General features: G+C 48.1%; 1 protein-coding gene across 1 annotated transcript; it reads left to right on the top strand.

The window, feature by feature from the left end:
- Positions 1–207: 207 nt before the first annotated feature.
- PARD6A (par-6 family cell polarity regulator alpha) lies at positions 208–15188 on the top strand. The gene is made up of 3 exons (XM_081018432.1): positions 208–514; positions 5134–5356; positions 13863–15188. The coding sequence occupies exons 1-3, from the start codon at positions 452–454 to the stop codon at positions 14654–14656; spliced, it is 1080 nt and encodes a 359-aa protein (XP_080874558.1). The 5' UTR covers positions 208–451; the 3' UTR covers positions 14657–15188.
- Positions 15189–18747: the final 3559 nt, after the last annotated feature.

Raw genomic sequence — 18747 nt, 5'->3', positions numbered from 1 at the left:
CAAGCAGAGGCTATTGCAGCACTTAACTAATGAAGGCTCGACCTCTCTGCCTCATGTAGAAGCCAGACAACCCCGGGGAGGCGGATTCCCCCAGCGTCCGCGCGCGCGAACTGCCGTCCAACTCGCCCTCCTTTTGATCTCGCGCCGTCGGATACACCTTGGAACGCCCCGGGCCCCGGTTACCTAGGCGACGTTGTCAGCAACCTTCCATCCTTGCGCCGCGGACGTTCTGAGCCCGCCCTCTTCGGCCGGCCTACGCCAATCGCGCGGCATCCCCCCAACCTGCTGGGGGCTGACGTCATGGCCGGTGAGTTCTCTCTCCTGGCCTCCGCCTCCTTCTCCTGTTTGCTGTTTCTGCTGGTGGAGCAGCAGCAGCGGCAGCGGCAGCAGTAGCAGTGCGGGGCGGGAGGAGCGAGCCGGCCCTGCCCTGCCCTGCCCTGCCCGGCGCAGCATGGCCAAGCACCACCGCACACCGGCGCGCAGCCCGGAGCCCGTCATCGAGGTCAAGAGCAAGGTGAGCGCGCCCGCCCCCAGGGTGGGGGGCGGCGAGGTAGAGAGGGGGGGGGTCAAATCTGTTGCTGCTGATTTGCCCGGGAGAAAGAAGGGGAATGTGCTCACCTGCAGCAGGGCAAGCTCTGCGCATCGGCGGCGCCGGAGCTGCAGCCTCTCCAGCTCGGGAGTGGTTTTCCAGACCCACAAACGCGAGGTCCGTCTAGCTCGCCCCCTTCCCCTCATGTCGCGGGGGCCCAGGTCACGCCGGGGGCCCGTTCGCCCTGCTGGGGGCAGCCTTGATCCGGCTTGCAGCAGGTGCACCGGGCAACTGTCGCCACCGTCTCCCCCCCCCCCCACGCCAGGCTTGTACCATCCCCACGACGGGCTTGCGCGACGCATCTCGCCCTCCCCACCCACCCCCGCTTTCTTTCCTGTCCCGGGTGTCTGCTGTGCGCGTCTAGCCTGGCCTAGTGGATGGCGGAACTGGCCGATTGTTTATGCTGCCCCCCCCCCCGCCGCCAATCCTTCGGCAGTGTGGAGACTGCCAGCAGAGGATTATTGCTCCGATCCGTGGGGATTTCTGCCTTCGATGCGGAGTATGTGTGCGGGAAAACCTCCTTCTCCCGGGAAAGGGAACCGAGGGATGCCAGAGTTCTCCGCCGGTTATGCAATGGTGCACCAGAACCGGGCATCAGACCCGTGGCTATTTAGCATCGGGGCCTCGGAGGGATGCCGAGCTGATTTCTGGAAGCGAGGGGATGCCTCAAGGAATCGGTGAAGCCGGATATTGATCCAGCGCTAAATCCGATTTGGAAGTGAAGGGAGGTGGGATACGTGGTGGGTCAGCAGGTATGCAGTTCAGTCGTCTTGGGTTTATTAACGTGCCTTCGAGAGAGCAGTAATAGAGAATGGAGAGATATCCTTTACGATGTATTTCCCTCCCCAAATAAGCATTGCAAACGCGAGGACAGATCTCCAACTTCAGACTGGAGGTTGCAGAACCCAACTGATCTTTCTTAGAATTCTACTGACGATTGACATCAATTCTCCCTTGGGATTAAATTTGTTGTTCTCTTTAGAGGGTCAGAATTTTCCCACAAGCAACTGGCTGGGACAGACAGGCACACCCCAGATTATATACAGCATTTCTGGAGCATCCCTTGACTTAAGTCCAATGAGGAATCATGGCTATTTGGTAAAGCACATGCTTTGCATGCCAAACGTCCCAGGATGAATCCCTGAATTTCTAGTTAAAAGGTCTGGGTGATGGGACAGACCTCTGCCTAAGACCCTGGAGAGATGGTGGCAATCAGAGCAGAGGACAACACCAAGCTGAGGGTGCGAATAACCTGGCTTACTGTAAGGCAGGCATTATCCAAAGTTCCCTGTTTGGCTTTAATAGGCTGTTTGTTGCTCTCATTTACAGTGGTACCTCGGGTTACATACACTTCATGTTACATGCGCTTCAGGTTACAGACTCCGCTAACCCAGGAATAGTACCTCGGGTTAAGAACTTTGCTTCAGGATGAGAACAGAAATTGCACGGCGGCGGCAGGAGGCCCCATTAGCTAAAGTGGTACTTCAGGTTAAGTACAGTTTCAGGTTAAGAATGGACCTCTGGAACGATTTAAGTACTTAACCTGAGGTACCACTGTATAGCCTGCCTTTAAGAACACAAATCCTTTGACAAGATCCCAGGTTTGGACCCTGACAGTGACGTAGCGTGGGTTGTCAGCACCCGGGGCAAGGCAAGTAATTTGCGCCCCCTAACCCGTGGATTTGCGCCCCCTAACCCTAACCCCCAGATGTTGCGCCTGGTGCGGCCGGCCCCCCCTGCACCCCCCACGCTACGCCACTGGACCCTGACATCTTCAGGTAGGGCCGGGAAAGGTGCCAGCCTGAAATTCTGGAGAGCTGCCATTGGTCAGCATAGAGGATACTGAGCTGGTATGCAAAACGGCCCCCAAATATAATTAGAATCTGACAATATCAAAAACTCATCAGTCGATGAAACTGCAGGGCAGAAGCAAGAAGCCTGTGGCCCTCCAAATGCTGCTGAACTGCAGCCCCCATCATTGCTAACCATTGGCTATGGTTGCAGGGGCTGATGGGAGTTGGAGTCCAACAACATCTGGAGGGCCACAGGTTTCCTACCCTGCTGTAGGGGGATGGAATAGTCCAGCTCAAATAGGAGCAAGTGCCTGGTATTGTTTTCACCTGCTTTTGTCCTTCTCTCCCTCTTTCTTGGTCAGAGCCGTAGCCAGATGATCTTGCGCCCTTGGCAGAACCGTCCAGATTGCACCCCCAGCCACGGACAAATTAGCTCTTCTTTCTGCCTATCCTCCAACCCCCCCCCCATTCAATTCACCCTCTATTTAAAACTTTTTCTTATGAGGCAATAATCAATATTTTTATTTATATTTATGGAAATACTCACCACCCCCTAGCTACAGCCCTGCTCTCGACCCTACTAGAACTGATGTTATTTCTCTTATTTGGGGATTCGCCCCATTTTTGGGGTCCTTCAGATAAGGTTTTGTAACAGTTCATGATTTGTGAAAACGCCATCTGGTGGGGGGACATCCCACACAATACAGCATCTCTCTTGGGCTTTTCTCCTGGCTGGCCTAGGTGTCTTTTTGTTCCTCTAGGGCAGAGGATGGGAAACCTGCACCCTTGGCCCAATTTCATATGATTGACAAGGATAGGGGGAAAGGGGGGTGTCCACCAACCTTTGCCTGTGGTCCCAGCCACGTTGACTCCAACCCTGCCCACTGCTGGATTCCTCCTCTTGACAGAAAAAAGGTTGCCCACCCACACACCCCACTGAAGAAGGAAGCTGCTTCAAAAGTTGTGATCTGCCTTGTGCACCTAGACTCATACAGGCTCGATTGGGGAGCTGGGATGTGACAAGAGGCAGAACTAAGTTGGAAAGGGAAATGCTGCTGGCCATTCACAGTTCTGTAAATCTTTTTGGTTTGACCCTTTCTTATCCAGGCACCTTCCCAAAAATATTCCCTGCTGCTTCTAGACATAGCCTTCCACAATGCACTTATCTATTCATTGGGGTTGGGAATTTTGTGGCCCTCCAGATGTTGCTGGACTACAGTACCTATCCTTGCTGACCATTGGCTATACAGTCATACCTCATGTTACGTTTGCTTCAGGTTGCGCGTTTTCAGGTTGTGTCCCACGGCGACCCAGAAGTACTGGAAAGGGTTACTTCCGGGTTTCACCACTCGCGCATGTGCAGAAGCGACAAATTGCAACCCGCAGAAGTGCAAACATGGGTTGCATTCTGCTCATGTTGCGAACGGGCCTCCGGAACGGATCCTGTTCGCAACCAGAGGTAGCACTGTACTGGTTGGGGCTGATGTGAGCTGCCATCTAACATCTGGAAGGGTACAGGTTTCTCACCTCTGCTCTTCTGTGTCCTATATAAGCAGCATCCTCCTTGCTAACACCACCTCCCTTTAGCTTGGTCTTTCCTTTGTGTGTCTGTATTAATTAGGAGCAATACCTCTGAGTTTCAGATGGAACAGAGGAAGCTGCCTTATATCAAGTCAGTTGATTGGTTAATCTTACTCAGTATTGTCTGCACTGACAGGCAGAGACTCTCCAGGGTTTCAGGCAGAAGTCCTTCTTAAACTTACTGGAAGATGCCTGAGTTTGAACCTGCATCCTTTTGCTTGTAATTCTTTCAGCATTACAACAGTGTGTTGAAAATTATCCTCTCCTTTTTTGCAGTGGGGGGGGGGGATGTGGGGAGAAGCCATCATGTAGAAAGCTCCTTATTTATATGTGAAGTTGTCAATATGTTTATTGATTGATCAATTCTAGTAAATGTCTACCTTACCTTTTGGACTCCCAAAGGAGACCCTGAGCAGTTTCCAGATTTATTTTTTTAAAAAACTGCACAGTAAAAATAATGAGATAAAAGAAAAGCAACAGCAAATATAATAATAAACAAATCATAATATTTATTATATATATATTTATATTATTGTTTCTCACCGCAAATGATAGTTTGGTTACATGATTGAGGTATGTATCTGCAGTTGGTTAATGAGAACATTCTTTAACTGATACATTCTGAAGTAAAGAGGAGTTTTTTCTCCACTTCAGTCGTTATGTTCAAGTAGTTGGCCATGTGTAAATAATACTGTGACTGGTACCTGCACATTGTGCAGGTGGAGAAGGCAGGCATATCATTCCTGTCTCCTAGCAGAGACCCCAGGAGAAGATGAGAGCAAGCAAGATAACAAATGCATGAAGAAGAGCTTACTGATCCCTTATAACCACTTCTAAATGAGTTGGTACTCTACTTACCAGGAGTCGTGTTGTTAAAATAAAAGACTTTAGCAGTTTTGTACTTCATCTGCATTAAAGCTAGCAGTTTTAATTCCCTGGCATATCTGTTAAGGATGCTACACAACAACCCCCCCTTAAAGATAAGGACTGAGAAATCAAAAGGGTAGCCTTGATTTGGGGAGGAAATACTGACCTACTGAAGCAGAGTCCAAAGTCCTTTGGCAGCAGTAAGGCTGGCAGTTGCCATGTATTGCAAGTCTTTCCCCGAATTTGCTGGGACGTGTTAGCAGCTTGCTGATTTACATTTGGCCCCCATCTCCTTTTATACAGTTTGATGCTGAGTATCGCCGCTTTGCCATGAAGCGCTCCACTGCGGGTGGCTTCCAAGAATTCTACCAGCTGATCCAGAGAGTCCACCAAATCCCTTGCGTGGATGTCTTGCTTGGGTATACGGATATCCATGGAGACCTGCTGCCCATCAACAATGATGACAATTACCACAAGGCTCTGTCATCTGCCAATCCTCTGCTCCGGATCATCATCCAGAAACGTGGTAAGAAGGTTCTTAAGGAGGGGGCTAGAGTTCACTTTCATTTTAATCCAGCTAATTTATTCTATTTACCATATTTTTCCGTGTATAACACACCCCTGTGTATAAGACAACGCCTATTTTTTGGGAATGAACCAAGTGCCAGTCCCCCCTATGCATTATGTATAAGACAACCCCCAATTTTAAACTTGAAAAATTGGGGGGAATTATAGTCTTATACACAGAAAAATATGGTACTTTATTTTATCCTGCCTGTCACCCAAGGAACTCAAGAGAGTGTTGAGCTCAGAGCAGTATACATCGTTTTCTTCACCCACTGATTTTTTCTTCACAACAGCCTTGCCAGGTTGGGTAGGCTGTAGCTGGCTTGGGGATCTGAAGCCTGGATTTCCCCAGATCATGATCTAACCACAATGCCACCATTACCTGCAGAGGCAAGAATGCCTTGAGATCAGGATTAGAAATGAAGTATGCTAAAATTCTCCAAATAAGATAAGATATAGGCAGTTTTGTTCTCTGTGTTTGTGGGTGTGAAAGTTTGTGTGTGAGTGCAATATATATAGAGAGAGGGGGGGGGGAGGGAGGGAGGGAGACTAATCAATTTCTGCTAGCCAGGAGAAAAGGCAAGGAACTGAACAAAACAACAAAACTGCCATCAATAACTAAAAGTCCCACTCAGCCCTCCTATGGCTAGTCAGACTTCATTCACCTCTATGCACTTGTCTTTATCAGTTTGTCTTTGTAGGTAGAAGGACTAGTAACTTGATTTTTAGCAACAGCAACAAAGCCACACGATGCAGTGCATTTGCTGAAACTAAGCAAATGTAGCACTGTTTGGAAACCCCTCATGTATGCTGCTTTGAGTTCTGTGACAGATGAAAGACAGGGTATAAATACAATAAGCAAAGCAAAGCTCAAATATTCTGAAACTGAATTTTGTGCCAGATCCCAGATTCTGCACACCTACAGTGTAATTGTGGAAGTGGGAAATGTGCCGTGCACGCGGTGCTTTTAATGCTCAGGCTGTGGATCTCTGTGATGGAGGGCATCAGTGCCATCTTAACCATGTCCATTCAGAAGTAGGCTCCATTGAGCTCAGTAGAACTTGCTCCCAAGTAAGCAATCCTAGCACTCCCTTACATGAGAGTAAGCTCCACTGACTTCAATAGGACTTGGTTCTGAATAGAATTGGTTAGAATTACACTGTCTGTGCCTAAGTTGATGGTACTCAGATATTACAACAATGGATTATTTCCTAACCATTTTAAAGGCAGAACAGTTTGGTGGGTGTTACGGAGGGCCCTGCTGAATAGAGACAACACTGATATATTTTAAGGAACAGTATCCAGAAATTATTTTTGCAGTCCTGAGACAGCAACGCTCTGTGTCCAAAATCTATTTAAAGGACAAAAATGAGATTTTCCTGTATCTGAATCTCGCCTAACAGCATCTTTATTTGTCTAAAGTATTTTTACCTAACTCTTCAGCCAAAAAAAGGCTCCCATAATTACTTACAACAATCAATAATAAGATTGCCCCATCTTCAACATTACATTCTAAAAGACACAGCACAAAAGGAAAGGAGATTGGGACTGGTGGAGGAAAAAAAGCTAACTCAGCCGGACACAACTTCTTAATTTCTCACAAGGAGGGACAGAGCAAGCTCCCTATAGCTGCTTTCTGTTTGGCTAATGGATGGGTCCAGGTTGGTCTTTCCCTGTTTTTCCCCACCTTGCTCATTCATGTACTCTTAAGGCTAGTAGTGGGCAGCAGATGGGGCAGATTTTCATTCTAAATGAGAAAGACATTTGCTTTCTTGAGCATTGTCTCCATCAGCCAACCCACAGGAACTCCAGAGTGGATTATTTCTGGGCTTTATAAGGCAATAACAACTAATTAAAACAGTGACTCCTTGAATAGCTTCACCAAATCATCCCTACCCACCCCCCGCTTGTTTGCAGATTAGATTAAACCGTAAAAACCAGTTGGAGACAGCCTGACCCAAACCTGTAAAGGTAAAGGGACCCCTGACCATTAGGTCCAGTCATGACCGACTCTGGGGTTGCGGCTCTCATCTTGCTTTATTGGCTGAGGGAGCCGGCGTACAGCTTCCGGGTCATGTGGCCAGCATGACTAGGCCGCTTCTGGCGAACCAGAGCAGCGCACGGAAACCCCGTTTACCTTCCTGCTGGAGTGGTACCTATTTATCTACTTGTACTTTGATGTGCTTTCGAACTGCTAGGTTGGCAGGAGCCAGGGACCAAGCAACGGGGGCTCATCCTGTCGCTGGGATTCAAACCGCCGACCTTCTGATCGGCAAGTCCTAGGCTCTGTGGTTTAACCCACAGCGCCACCCGCGTCCCTGACCCAAACCTGTGCGGGAAGGCAAATTAAGACCCTGAATGTTGTGGGATGGACTTTTGATGGCCATGTGTCAGTTGTTGAAGCACAGTTTACATTGCTCTTTGTTCCCAATTCCAATCACCATTCCATGCTTTATAACTGCTTCCACGTTCCTGATATGTTAGAAGTTGGGGGTGGGCAGTTTTCAAATTATCATTATAATAAAGCAAGAAATACTCTGAACATGTGAAACTTGACACTTTAAAAATTCACTTAAATCCTAGCACCTTCATGACCACAGCAATAAATTGGAGTTTGCTTCTGCTGCCCTGATGTTCCATGCATTTACCTGGGGATAAGTACAATTTTGTTGTAGAAAAGGATATGTTCTTAAAAGTGGTCTATGTAACAACACACATGCCTGGCTGGCTGACCACTGATCATAATTTTTTTGTGTGAAAAATAAGTAATGATTCCATAGTGACCAGCACTGGCCCAGGCAGCTGCTGTGTTGATGCTGGGTCTGTTTACTGCTGCCTCCATCATTTGCCTCTCTCTGGGAGGTTGTTTAGGGGAACCTGGATTGTGGGCCCAAGGCCCAGACCAAACAGCACGGCTGCTCATACATAATTCCATTGAGTTCAGTGGGGCTGACTCCTAGGGAAGTGGGTATAGGATTCTGTACCAGTGCTAGAACCACACTCACCCACTTCAGAGAGCAGAGTGTATATTTCTGTTGTTCTCTGCCAACTAAACATACCAACAAACGAAATCGAAGCTCCTTGAAACTTGAAACCAGAAGTGCAAAAATCTCCTGTCAGAATTAACTATGCAAATTAGGCAAACCGCATAAGCCTATTTTACTGAGCCACCAAATCTGTTTTTGTACACCGGAAGCTGTTCTTCTGAGGGCTGGATGGCAGGTCGCAGGAAAGAGATGAATGAAACATTGGGGACAATGCCAGCGTTACTGCTGAACACCCAGGAATATCCAGGCTCCTGTACAGAGGAGCTGTTACTGCCTGGTTTTGTTTTTTGCCTTCTGCAGATGTTTTCAACACCCACTGCAAATGGCCGTAAGAAAGGCCTCTTTTCCCTCTCTTACCTGAAGCCTCCTGCTCAATGGCTGATTCACCAGCCACAGCCCAGCGAAGGTTGCTATGCCAGAACTTGAAGTGCATCCTTAAGGTGGCCACCTATGCATTGCTTTAGAAAGAAGAGTGCCAGTTTGCATAAAGTGTTCATATGCTAATTTATCTGTATAGATGCAGGTTTAGAAAGAATTAAAAAAAAAAGAAATAATTACTTTGATGAAAATAGAAATGCATGTCACCGTAGTGCAGAAGACTGTAACCAGGTGATCAATGCGTCTGCTCAGTCTGTTGTCCAAGTGCTTACTGTTGATGGGAGACTTCGAGGCCCCTGATCCCCATTCTCCCCCCGCCCTTATGATTTTTCATCTTTGAATTGGACTTGGGGTGGACAAAACTGTCCTCTGTAGAGCAGGACACCTGGGCACCCTATGCATCCTCCCTCTGCCCCCTGTGCTCTCCTCTGCCCTGCGGTTTTGCTCTTGGCTGCCTTCGTAGCACAGAAGATGCTGCAGGGCTGCCAAGTACAATGATGCTGGTTGCTTGGCACCAGGATTGGCATTGCTGGGCATTTGCCAGGACCTCTTGCCAGGTCTTTCCTTGGCTGGCTCAGCTTCTCTTCCTCCTCATAGGAAGATAGGAATCTTCCATCTCTTTGTCCATCTTGCTCAGTATTATCCACACTGGCCAACACCAGCTCTCCAGGGCTTCAGGCTATCTGAGCCCTTCGTGGAGATGCCAGGGATTGAACCTGGGACCTTCTGCATGCAGGGGAGACCCAGAGTGGCTGGGGAAACCCAACCAGATGGGTAGGGTATAAATTCTTCTTATTCTTATTCTCTATCACCAGTCAAGGAAAAGGGTCAGAACTCTCCACTCACCTTGCTGTCCCTCTTGTTCTGGGCAGCACTGCAGATTTGGCTCAGAGAGAGAGAGGGCAACTGACTGGGCAATGGTGCAAGGTGCAAAGGAGAGAGGACCTCTTCCAGGAGGAAGGCCCATGAAGGGCTTCTTGCTCAAGGGTCCTGCAAAACCTGAGGTGGCACTAGTTGGACTGGTTGCTGGGTGGGGTTGGGTGGAGAGAGATTCCACAGCCCTGAACAGTCTCCCTGGGCTAAAAATAAGCCGCTGCGCCAAAAACACTGTGTGATATTTATAACTCTGGAGCTCCATCTGACAAGCTCTGTAGAATAAGGGGTGTGCCACTTAAGGATAGAGACATGGCAAGGCTGCTCTCCCTTCCACTTTGAGAAGTTTCTTGTCCTGTGTAGTACACTGACTTTGTTGAGTGTGTGTGTGTGTTCGTGTTTGTGCATGGCCATCTGTCACAGACGCAGGCTTGTAAACACATCACCCATCTGGTCTCCTGTGGCAATCCAGAGTCTTCTCCAGGCAACCAGGCAAGATAAATTTGTCAATGACTAGTTGTTGCTGGGGGTTTCTTGTTGCTGTTTTGGTCTTCCACGCTGCAAATGACTAAAAAAGTGAACGGAGGCTCATAAAAAGAGAGCTGAGGCCAGGGCCGGTTCCTTCTGTGGGCTTAATTTACAAAGCTGCAGGGACCAGGCTGTGAAATTGGACATGCTCCCCTGGGTAGATTGTGCAGGGATTCCAAAACTCTGCTAGCACCGACTTCTGGGATTGCTGTGGGGTGTGTAAGTATGTATGAGTTTAGGTCCCAGGTGCCTCTCTTCTCTCAGATATTACAGATATTTCAACAGCACCAAAACCACAGATCTGTTCAGATTCTTCTTATTTCTTCAAGTCCATTTTGTTGCTTGTCACAAATATCTTTGGCCTCTTTAGGGGGCTGGGTGAACTGTCCATCCAGCTAGGTGTGATGCATAGGCATGTGCAGCACATTTCTTCAGGGTGTGCATACAGGGATATTTATTTATTTATTTCATTGAAGGAAGACGGGGGTGGGGTGGGGGAACAACAAGACAAGGAAGAGGTAAAGTGGCAACTGGACAATTGTCATCCAAAACCTCTGGAAGGCAGCACATTGGGAAAGCCCAATTTACCCACTGCAATTGTAGTTTTTTTAACATCCTCAGAATGATTCTGTTTACCCATGTGCAGATTTACGCAAAACAAGTTGTTTATCAAGTAAAACCCATATGACTAATTGCCTCTGACTTCTTGAATTGAGTGGCATCTCAAAGGAATCCCTCTTCCCCCACCCAAACTGCAAATTCTCCCTTTTGGCTGTAGCCGATTTCTCCCTGGTGCAGCCCCAGGGAGCAAATTCTTCCTTGCAAGGAGCCTCTTTCCAGCCTGACAGCCCTTCAAGCCTTTCCAGCTCTTTAGTATCTCTTATGTCCCTACAGCATTCCCTGCAGTGTTGGCATGCAGTGACAAATAGTGCCCAGATGGTAGAGGGGTCCCCTGCAGGCATCCCTGGAGGAAAACAGAGTAGAAAAGAGTGTCCCCTGCTGTCAGCCGCCCTGTTTTCTGCAGATCCCAAAACTTCTTAATTCAGCCTTCTGCAGTGCCTGTCCTCTCAAGTCATATTATCTTGAGATAACAATGCCTTTCGCCTTTCTGTAGTGACAAACTGATAAGAGGTCATTTGAAGCCCTCTGCTTGCCGACTGCACAGAGGACATTCATGATATGCTTCTCACAGTGCAGAAGAGAGCGCTCTTAAGAGTCTCTGCTTACTCTCTAGGGCAGGAATGGGGAATCCCATCAGCCTCACACGGCCAATGACCAGGCATGGCAAGAGATGTAGTGAGCATTATCTGGAGGGTCCCCATTCCTGCTGCAGGGTCAAAACTAGATGATTAAAAGGACATATTTCTCCTCTCCTCCAGTTTATTCAATCTTTAAATGCATTTTTACTAGATTTAGCATTTGGGACTGACAATCTTAAATAATAAACCCAAGTATTTTATATAAAGTTCCTGCTCTGTGTATGTGTGTGATGGTCTGTTTACGCCACTGAAACCAATTTAGATTAACATGCACTTGATAAATTAGCACATGGAATTAGCAAGAGGACAAGGTCTCTGCCTCCGTCTTCCTGTCTCTTTCTCCCACTACCTCCCAGCACCAGATCTTCAGGGCCAATTCTCATTTGTGCCTGTGTGTTCTGAGTCCCAGTTACTCCTGATGAATTCCCCTGGAATTCAGATGTGGGCACCTCATGGAAACTGGCAGGTTCCGCTCTAGGGTCTGGCTGTTGGCACAGCCTTTATTTTGCTTTTGCTGCAGGAGAACACCAGAGCCTGAGCTGGCAGCGACAGAGTTAAGTCTGCAGAGTACAGCTCAAAGTGTGATTAAAACTGAATTATTCATATCCCCTTTAATCCCAGCCTGGCATACAGTGGGTAATCCCAGAAGGGGCTGAGTTCCTCTTCCCTCTCCAGCACTGGCAGGTACATCTATCTAGGCATGGGTCAGGATCTGACCTGGGTAGAGAAGTGTGTGAGGAGGGAGTCAGCACTACTGAGCAGAATGAGACCTGCTCAGCATTTTGCATTGGCTGTGCCTTCTGGTGCCTAATGATGTGGCGTTATAATACAAGGGAGTGGCACATCACTCACGGTCATGATCTGTCAGGGCCCAAGTGTGATCAACTTCCCCCCTTTTCTCCACCCCACGTCCCTGGCAATAGGGAGCACTACAAAAGGAATGCTGTAAGAGCCATTCACATTTCAATGGAAATATAGTCATTCTCTGTAATGCACACTGGGGTCTCAACCTGTGTTATTTCTGGTACTGCTCCTTGCTCACAGGGTTTATATATAAACTACTACCACAAAACAGTGGTGTCCCACTTCCCCCCTCCTCCCCAGCCAAAAAGACACTTTTGCATTCAGATGTTGTAAACTGGAAATGTTTCTCCTGTCATGCAACATTATTAACTCCCATGATGCTAAAACATTCAGCGTCTCAAAAATTCCAAGGTTGTTAGAGAACCAGCAGCTCCCAAGGGATACAGATCAGCTGGCTAAACGCAGACAGGTTTTGTTGAAAAGCCTTCTTTGGTATGAGAGAAATTTATAGTGCCTGGCAACCACCTCTGCAGTAGCTGACACTGTGTCTGTGATCATCTAGACAACTTGGGGGTCCTAAAGAGCTGGAAAGTAGGGATACAAATATTCAAGCAAATCAATAATGTGTTTGGCAGAGGCAGAGCAACGAAGAAAGGAACTATGGATATGAACACAACAGGGGATGAGCTGGGTGTTTGTCCTGGGTGCCATGCTAAACTCAGCAGCTCAGTGTTAAGTTTGTTAAGTCTGTGGTGCATTGGTAAAAATTATTTTCCCCTAGTTTTTATTTTATTTTACTAGTAACTCATTCTGAACCATAAGCAAACAATCATAACCCCAACATGGATCTTTCTGCTCCATATTCTCATAACTTAAGATGTATGTTTCAGTGAGCTTACCAGACAATGGGTGGTATTCAGCTGAGTTTTACTCAGAGTAGAACCACTGAAATGAACGAGACTCAGTTAGGTTCATTAAGTTAAATCACTCATGCACCACACTCATACCAGTCAGGGGAAAACTGTTGAAAGCTAGTTTTTGTCCCCTTTCATGGGCATTTCTGGGGAAATCTGGGAGCAGGAGGGCCTGTTGCAGAGCCAGGTTTTGCAATCCTGCACAAGAAGCGCTGGGCTTGGTAATGCTGCAAAACTGATCATGGCAGGTGGAAGGGGTGTGTTCCTAAAGCACTATTAATCCTAGAGATGGCCCTTGATTTGTGTTGAAGTCAGGATGAGTGCACAGGGGACAGAGAGAGGACTAGGAACATAAGAAGAGGCTGCTGGATCTGACCACATGCCCATCTAGTCCTTCATCCTGTTCTCACGGTGGCCAGCATATTGTCTATGGGAAGCCCATAAGCAGGACATGAGCACAACAGCCCTCTCCCTGCCTGGGATTCCCAGCAAGAGGTATTCAAAGGCATACTGATACTTGACAATGGAGGTAGAATATGGTGGCTAGTAGAACCTCAGTGAAGTTGGGAGATATTTCACACCTGGGGAACAAGGGTTGGGCTTGAGCAGTGGAGACCTGCCCATCTGATCTGTGCTTGCTTTGCTTTCTTTCCTTCTTGCAGCGGAAGCCGACACCAGCGTCTTCGCCTCCAACTCGCTGCAGCGGAAGAAGAAGGGGCTTCTTCGCCCTGTGCACCAGCGGGCCAAGCCGCACTTGCTGATTGGCATGCCGCAGGACTTCCGTCAGATCTCCTCCATCATCGATGTGGACATTCTGCCCGAGACCCACCGGCGGGTGCGGCTGCACAAGCACGGCTCCAACAAGCCCCTTGGCTTCTACATCCGGGATGGGGTCAGCGTGCGCGTGGCACCCCACGGTGTTGAGAAGGTGCCCGGCATCTTCATCTCCCGCTTGGTCAAGGGGGGCCTGGCGGAAAGCACGGGGCTGCTGGCCGTGAATGACGAGATCCTGGAAGTCAACGGCATCGATGTGGCAGGCAAGTCGCTGGACCAGGTCACGGACATGATGGTGGCCAACAGCCACAACCTCATCATCACCGTCAAGCCGGCCAACCAGCGCAACAATGTGATCCGCAGCAGCAAGGCCTCGGGCAGCTCTGGCGTGTCCACGGACAGCACCCCCAGCCAGCAGACACCTAGCCCGGCCTCCCAGTACCTGAGCAACTGCAGCACAGCAGAGGGCGAGAGTGACGAAGAGGGTGACCTGGTGATTGAGAGTGATCTGCCTGCCAGCTGCCCCAATGGCGGCCTCCTGGAGAGCTTGCAGCACAGCCTGTCCCTCTACAGCTCCCAGGGTTCGCTGCCCTCCCTGAACAGTCACAGCGGCAGCGGCAGCCCAATCCGGGGCAGCCGAGCAGGCAGCCTCCGGGAGGATGGCACGGTCATCACGCTATAGCCCCAGGCAGTGCCCCTCCCTTATCTTCTGAATTTCAGCATTTCCACGGTCAGTTTGGCAGTACCTTCTTCCTGGCCAATGGAGCTGGAACTGGGGGCCCCGTGTCGAACCCAAGACACTGCCCAGACCTGCCACCACAGACTCTCTCTTGCTCATGGCCTGCAGACCCAGTGGCACTCTCTCCGCAGCTGCTGGAGCAAAGGTGGCAGCTGGGGTTTGGAGCACTTGGGGCCAAGCCACTTTCCTCCCAGTCCTTAGCCACCCAGGAGGTTCTTTCTTGCTCCCCATTGAACCAAAGCAATGGGAGTTCTACTATCTTCTCCATTCCCTCTCTTCAGCTCCTGTCTTCATTCTGGACAGGTAGAAGGAAAAAGGCAGGGATGCTCTTGCCTCTATCACAGTCTCTGGTTCTCCCATCCACCAACTGTCAGCTCTCATGAAGTGTTTGTTTTTAGTTATTTGTTTTTACGATAACATGCATCACAGATTAATATATTGCAACAAACTATTAAAACTTTTTTTTTTAAAGAAATGTGCATTCACATGATTTTTAGAAGTGTGCTGGTCAAGCACGATGAGGAAGCTCTGGTGCCTGTGCTGGGAAATTGAGCAGGGTGGTCCCAAACATGCAAGATGCATTATTCTGCTCAATAGGATGTTGGGACCCATTGGGACTGGTAGGGCAGCAAGGGAAATGTGACTGAGGCAACTTGGCTTTTTGTTGTCTGACTTGGGTGGATAGATGTTTAGCTGACTGGCTAGATCAACTGCTGGATCAGGATCTGAAACTGAGTTGCACCTGAAGCATAGCTGCTACTTTCTGTTAAGGGTTTTGTTTTTGTTTTTAAATAAAACACATAAGAAGCTGCCTTAGACTTAGTCGGACCACTGGTCCATCTATTGTCTACAGTGACTGGCAGTGGCTCCTCCAGGGTTTCAGGCAGGGTTCTCTCTAAGCCCTACTGGGAGATGCTGGTGACTGAACTAGGGACCCCCTGCATGGAAAGCAGATGCTCTCCCACTGAGATATGGCCATTCCTTAATTAAAATATAAGCAGAAAGCAGGGGAGAAATGTTTTCACCCTTCTAACTAGTTGGAAAGATAAAAGGGAGAAGATAGCTGAACATGTTTCTAACACATGCAGATTCAAAAGCAGGTCTTAGGCCTGAAAGGTTGGAGAGCTTTGGACTAGCCCATCTCTTGGCAGGCTGTATGCCTAGCTAGCCCCTTGCTCATTCCTATTGTGTGCAAGAATTCTATACACTGGCAAACCAAAATGGTGTTAAGTGCTTATTTCAACCTTCAAGATAGTGAACACAAAGAAATCTGCATGATGATGTGGCTTATGCAAATATTATATGCTAATTTGAATTCTCCCAGGATGTTTTAGATACCTGCTGATAGCAGTGACTGTATATGTCCGTCAGTGGGAGGGGAGCATCATCAGGAATTAAGACATGTGCCAACGCACTGAGCTCTGTGGCCCTCAGTATACTGATGATCTGGCCTTGCAAGGTGTCCAGCTTCTTGCTGTATCTCTTGCCAGAGCCCTTTGCACCTGCCTCTCCATTAATGAAAAAGAAAAGGTTTCAAGCATAATATCCTTCCACATCGCTTTCATTTTTCTCCTGCAAAAAGCAACTGACGAAAGGAAATAGAAGCATCTCTAACAAATCACCCATTCATCCCAGCTGCATTTCTACCAGGTCAGGATCATTTGCACTGAAATGGTTTTTAGGGAGATGTTTAATTTACCATTCTAAATTGAAGGAAGGTAGTCTTCTCTTGTTTTGTTCATTTTAAGTCTGACCAGCTAAGATGCTCATAGTCTGTAGTAGGGGATCTTAAATCATGGTAAACTAGCTAACAGCAGCTGCTTCCACCTCAGGAGAGACATTTCGGTGCCTAGGACCTTGATTTGCTGTGAATCATTATCTTGTACAATTACTGGGGTCCACCACCAGAGGACAGTAGTGGCCAGGTACAGGGTTCAAGGCATCTCTTCGTTCCCACTGGGCTTATATTTAACTGTTGGCCTTAAACACGGTGTAGTAATTCACCTGTAGGTAGTCACTGCAGGCCATGTTCACAACCAGCCAGCCACATGAAAGCCTCTGGGATTTAAGAACTCTAAATGAGGGTCTGTGACCCACCATTCACTCCCACTTGGAAGCTGTTGCCAAGCAGGCAGGGGTTGAAATTGGGATGGAAAGGGTTATTCTGTGCTGCAGCACCCACTGGATGCATTGATATCTTAAATCAATTTGAAGATTGTTTCCAAGCCCGATTGCTATGTAAGGAATCTGTTTTTGTGTCAGGTCTGCAGATACAGAAGGGTTAAATTGCGAATCTCCATGCACTGTGAGCCTCCCATCCAAATCCACCTCTTCTCAAGGCTAGTGACTGAGTTAACAGATGGTCAACTGGTCAACCTGCAGTCCTGTATCAGGGCCACAGCATGCCTGCTTCCCACACAACATAACCTGTTACTGGTGCCCTAACAAGCACAAGGTCCACAGAAAACTAACCAAGCTTTTCTCTGCTTTGTCGGTGGAGGTAACTCTTCTAGGTGCCTGAAACTACAATTTTTGCATGGAAAGGAGAACACCTGAAGGCAGTACAGAGCTGTCAGGGCTTTGCACCATTACCCCCCCCCCAAAAAAAAACCTGGCTAGGAGAGTTTGCACAGCCGAAATAACTCTTGTCTGTCATTTCCAGAGGGGAGGAAATGTTTTACGTACTCCGACTACCCCACGGGGAGGCAATTAATCCTGCTACTGCTGTCCATCACCCTTCACTGCAACCCTATCCAGGGTTTGGTTTGGGTTGTTGTTCTGGGGTGGCGGAACTAGATTGCCTGTTAACCTTATTAACCCTTTCCAACCCTGCCATGCTGCTCAATCCTGCCAGCTCTTAAAAGATATGGATTATCTTTGCCCTTCCTATGACTTCAGTGCCACTTGGCTCCAGGGTCCTTTAGAAATGAAGGACAAGCCTGAAAGGGGAGTTTTTCAGGCAGCAAAACATAAGCAGCAGTCCCATCTCCTCTACCTTAGCTTTGTGTCAGTGTAAAAGGCAGCAGCAGCTTTTCCATGACGCAGAATCAAGTGCAGCTTTTCAGATTAATTATATTAAAAAAAGAAACAGGCACTTGAATTCCACTTCACATGAGCCTATGACTGTTTGAAGCTTGCTGGGCCTACTTAGCATCCTTCCTAATACTGAACTTCTTATCCAACTATGGATCCTTATACAGGCTTCTGTTAGGTAAGACTCTACGTCCAACTAATGCACAATCCCTTTCTCTGACACTCTCAGCATAGGGTCTCTCTCATCCCCTCCTGACCCATTTAGGTGGAGGTGCCAGAGGGGCCTTCTGTGTATGCAAAGCAGGTGCTCCGATGATTCATCCTTGCCTGCAGTTCTGAGGATCAGAGACTTGCTGTGTTTGTACGATGTATCATCCAAATGGAGGATGCATTCACTATATATCTGTAAATTAAAAATAATCCCTCAGCCATTTAAAGAATCTTCCAGAGTGCTTGTGAAGGCACCCAGTTTCCACCTCTGTTCTGTGACAAGTGCTTTCAAAAGTTTGTTTGTTTATTTATTTATTTAAAAACCTACCCAACTATTTAAGTTAAAATTGAACACCTATCCCTCTGAGCACTGGCCGCTTGTCCAGCCAATGTGTGTACCTGAACCGTCTTGCAAAAAAGCAGAACAACGCCCAGGGTGCCTGCTCAGTCCTGCTGTACTGTTAGAGCTCCTCAATGCACTCTTCCCAGAGGGGCAGCTCTGCAAATTCAAGCTGTGGCTACAGAGGATTTACAGATTTCACAACAGCCAGATTCCTCTGAGACCAAGCACCTCTCTCTCCCCTCCTCCACCACCAACCATCCCATCTCCTTTTTGGCAACCTACTACTTTTGCATGAAGAACAAGGAAGGGGAACCTGTGGCCTTCCAGATGCAGTTTGGACTACAACTTTCATCACCCTTGAACACTGGCCGGGCTGCCTGGGGCAGATGGAAATAAAAGTTCAGCAACTTTTGGTAGGCCACAGATTCTCCCCGCCCTTGGTGTGAAG

Source organism: Podarcis pityusensis (genome assembly GCF_964106645.2).
Source record: "Podarcis pityusensis genome assembly, chromosome: 8".
NCBI lineage: Eukaryota > Metazoa > Chordata > Lepidosauria > Squamata > Lacertidae > Podarcis > Podarcis pityusensis.
The sequence above is the reverse complement of the archived record's forward strand: the minus strand, read 5'-3'. Positions and strand labels throughout refer to the sequence as shown.

Bases quoted from the DNA above. Each gene is read 5' to 3' on its own strand.
- PARD6A (XM_081018432.1), top strand. From the start codon at position 452: ATGGCCAAGCACCACCGCACACCGGCGCGCAGCCCGGAGCCCGTCATC. The intron at 515-5,133 runs GTGAGCGCGCCC...CCTTTTATACAG, and splicing joins TCATCGAGGTCAAGAGCAAG to TTTGATGCTGAGTATCGCCG. The intron at 5,357-13,862 runs GTAAGAAGGTTC...TCCTTCTTGCAG, and splicing joins GATCATCATCCAGAAACGTG to CGGAAGCCGACACCAGCGTC.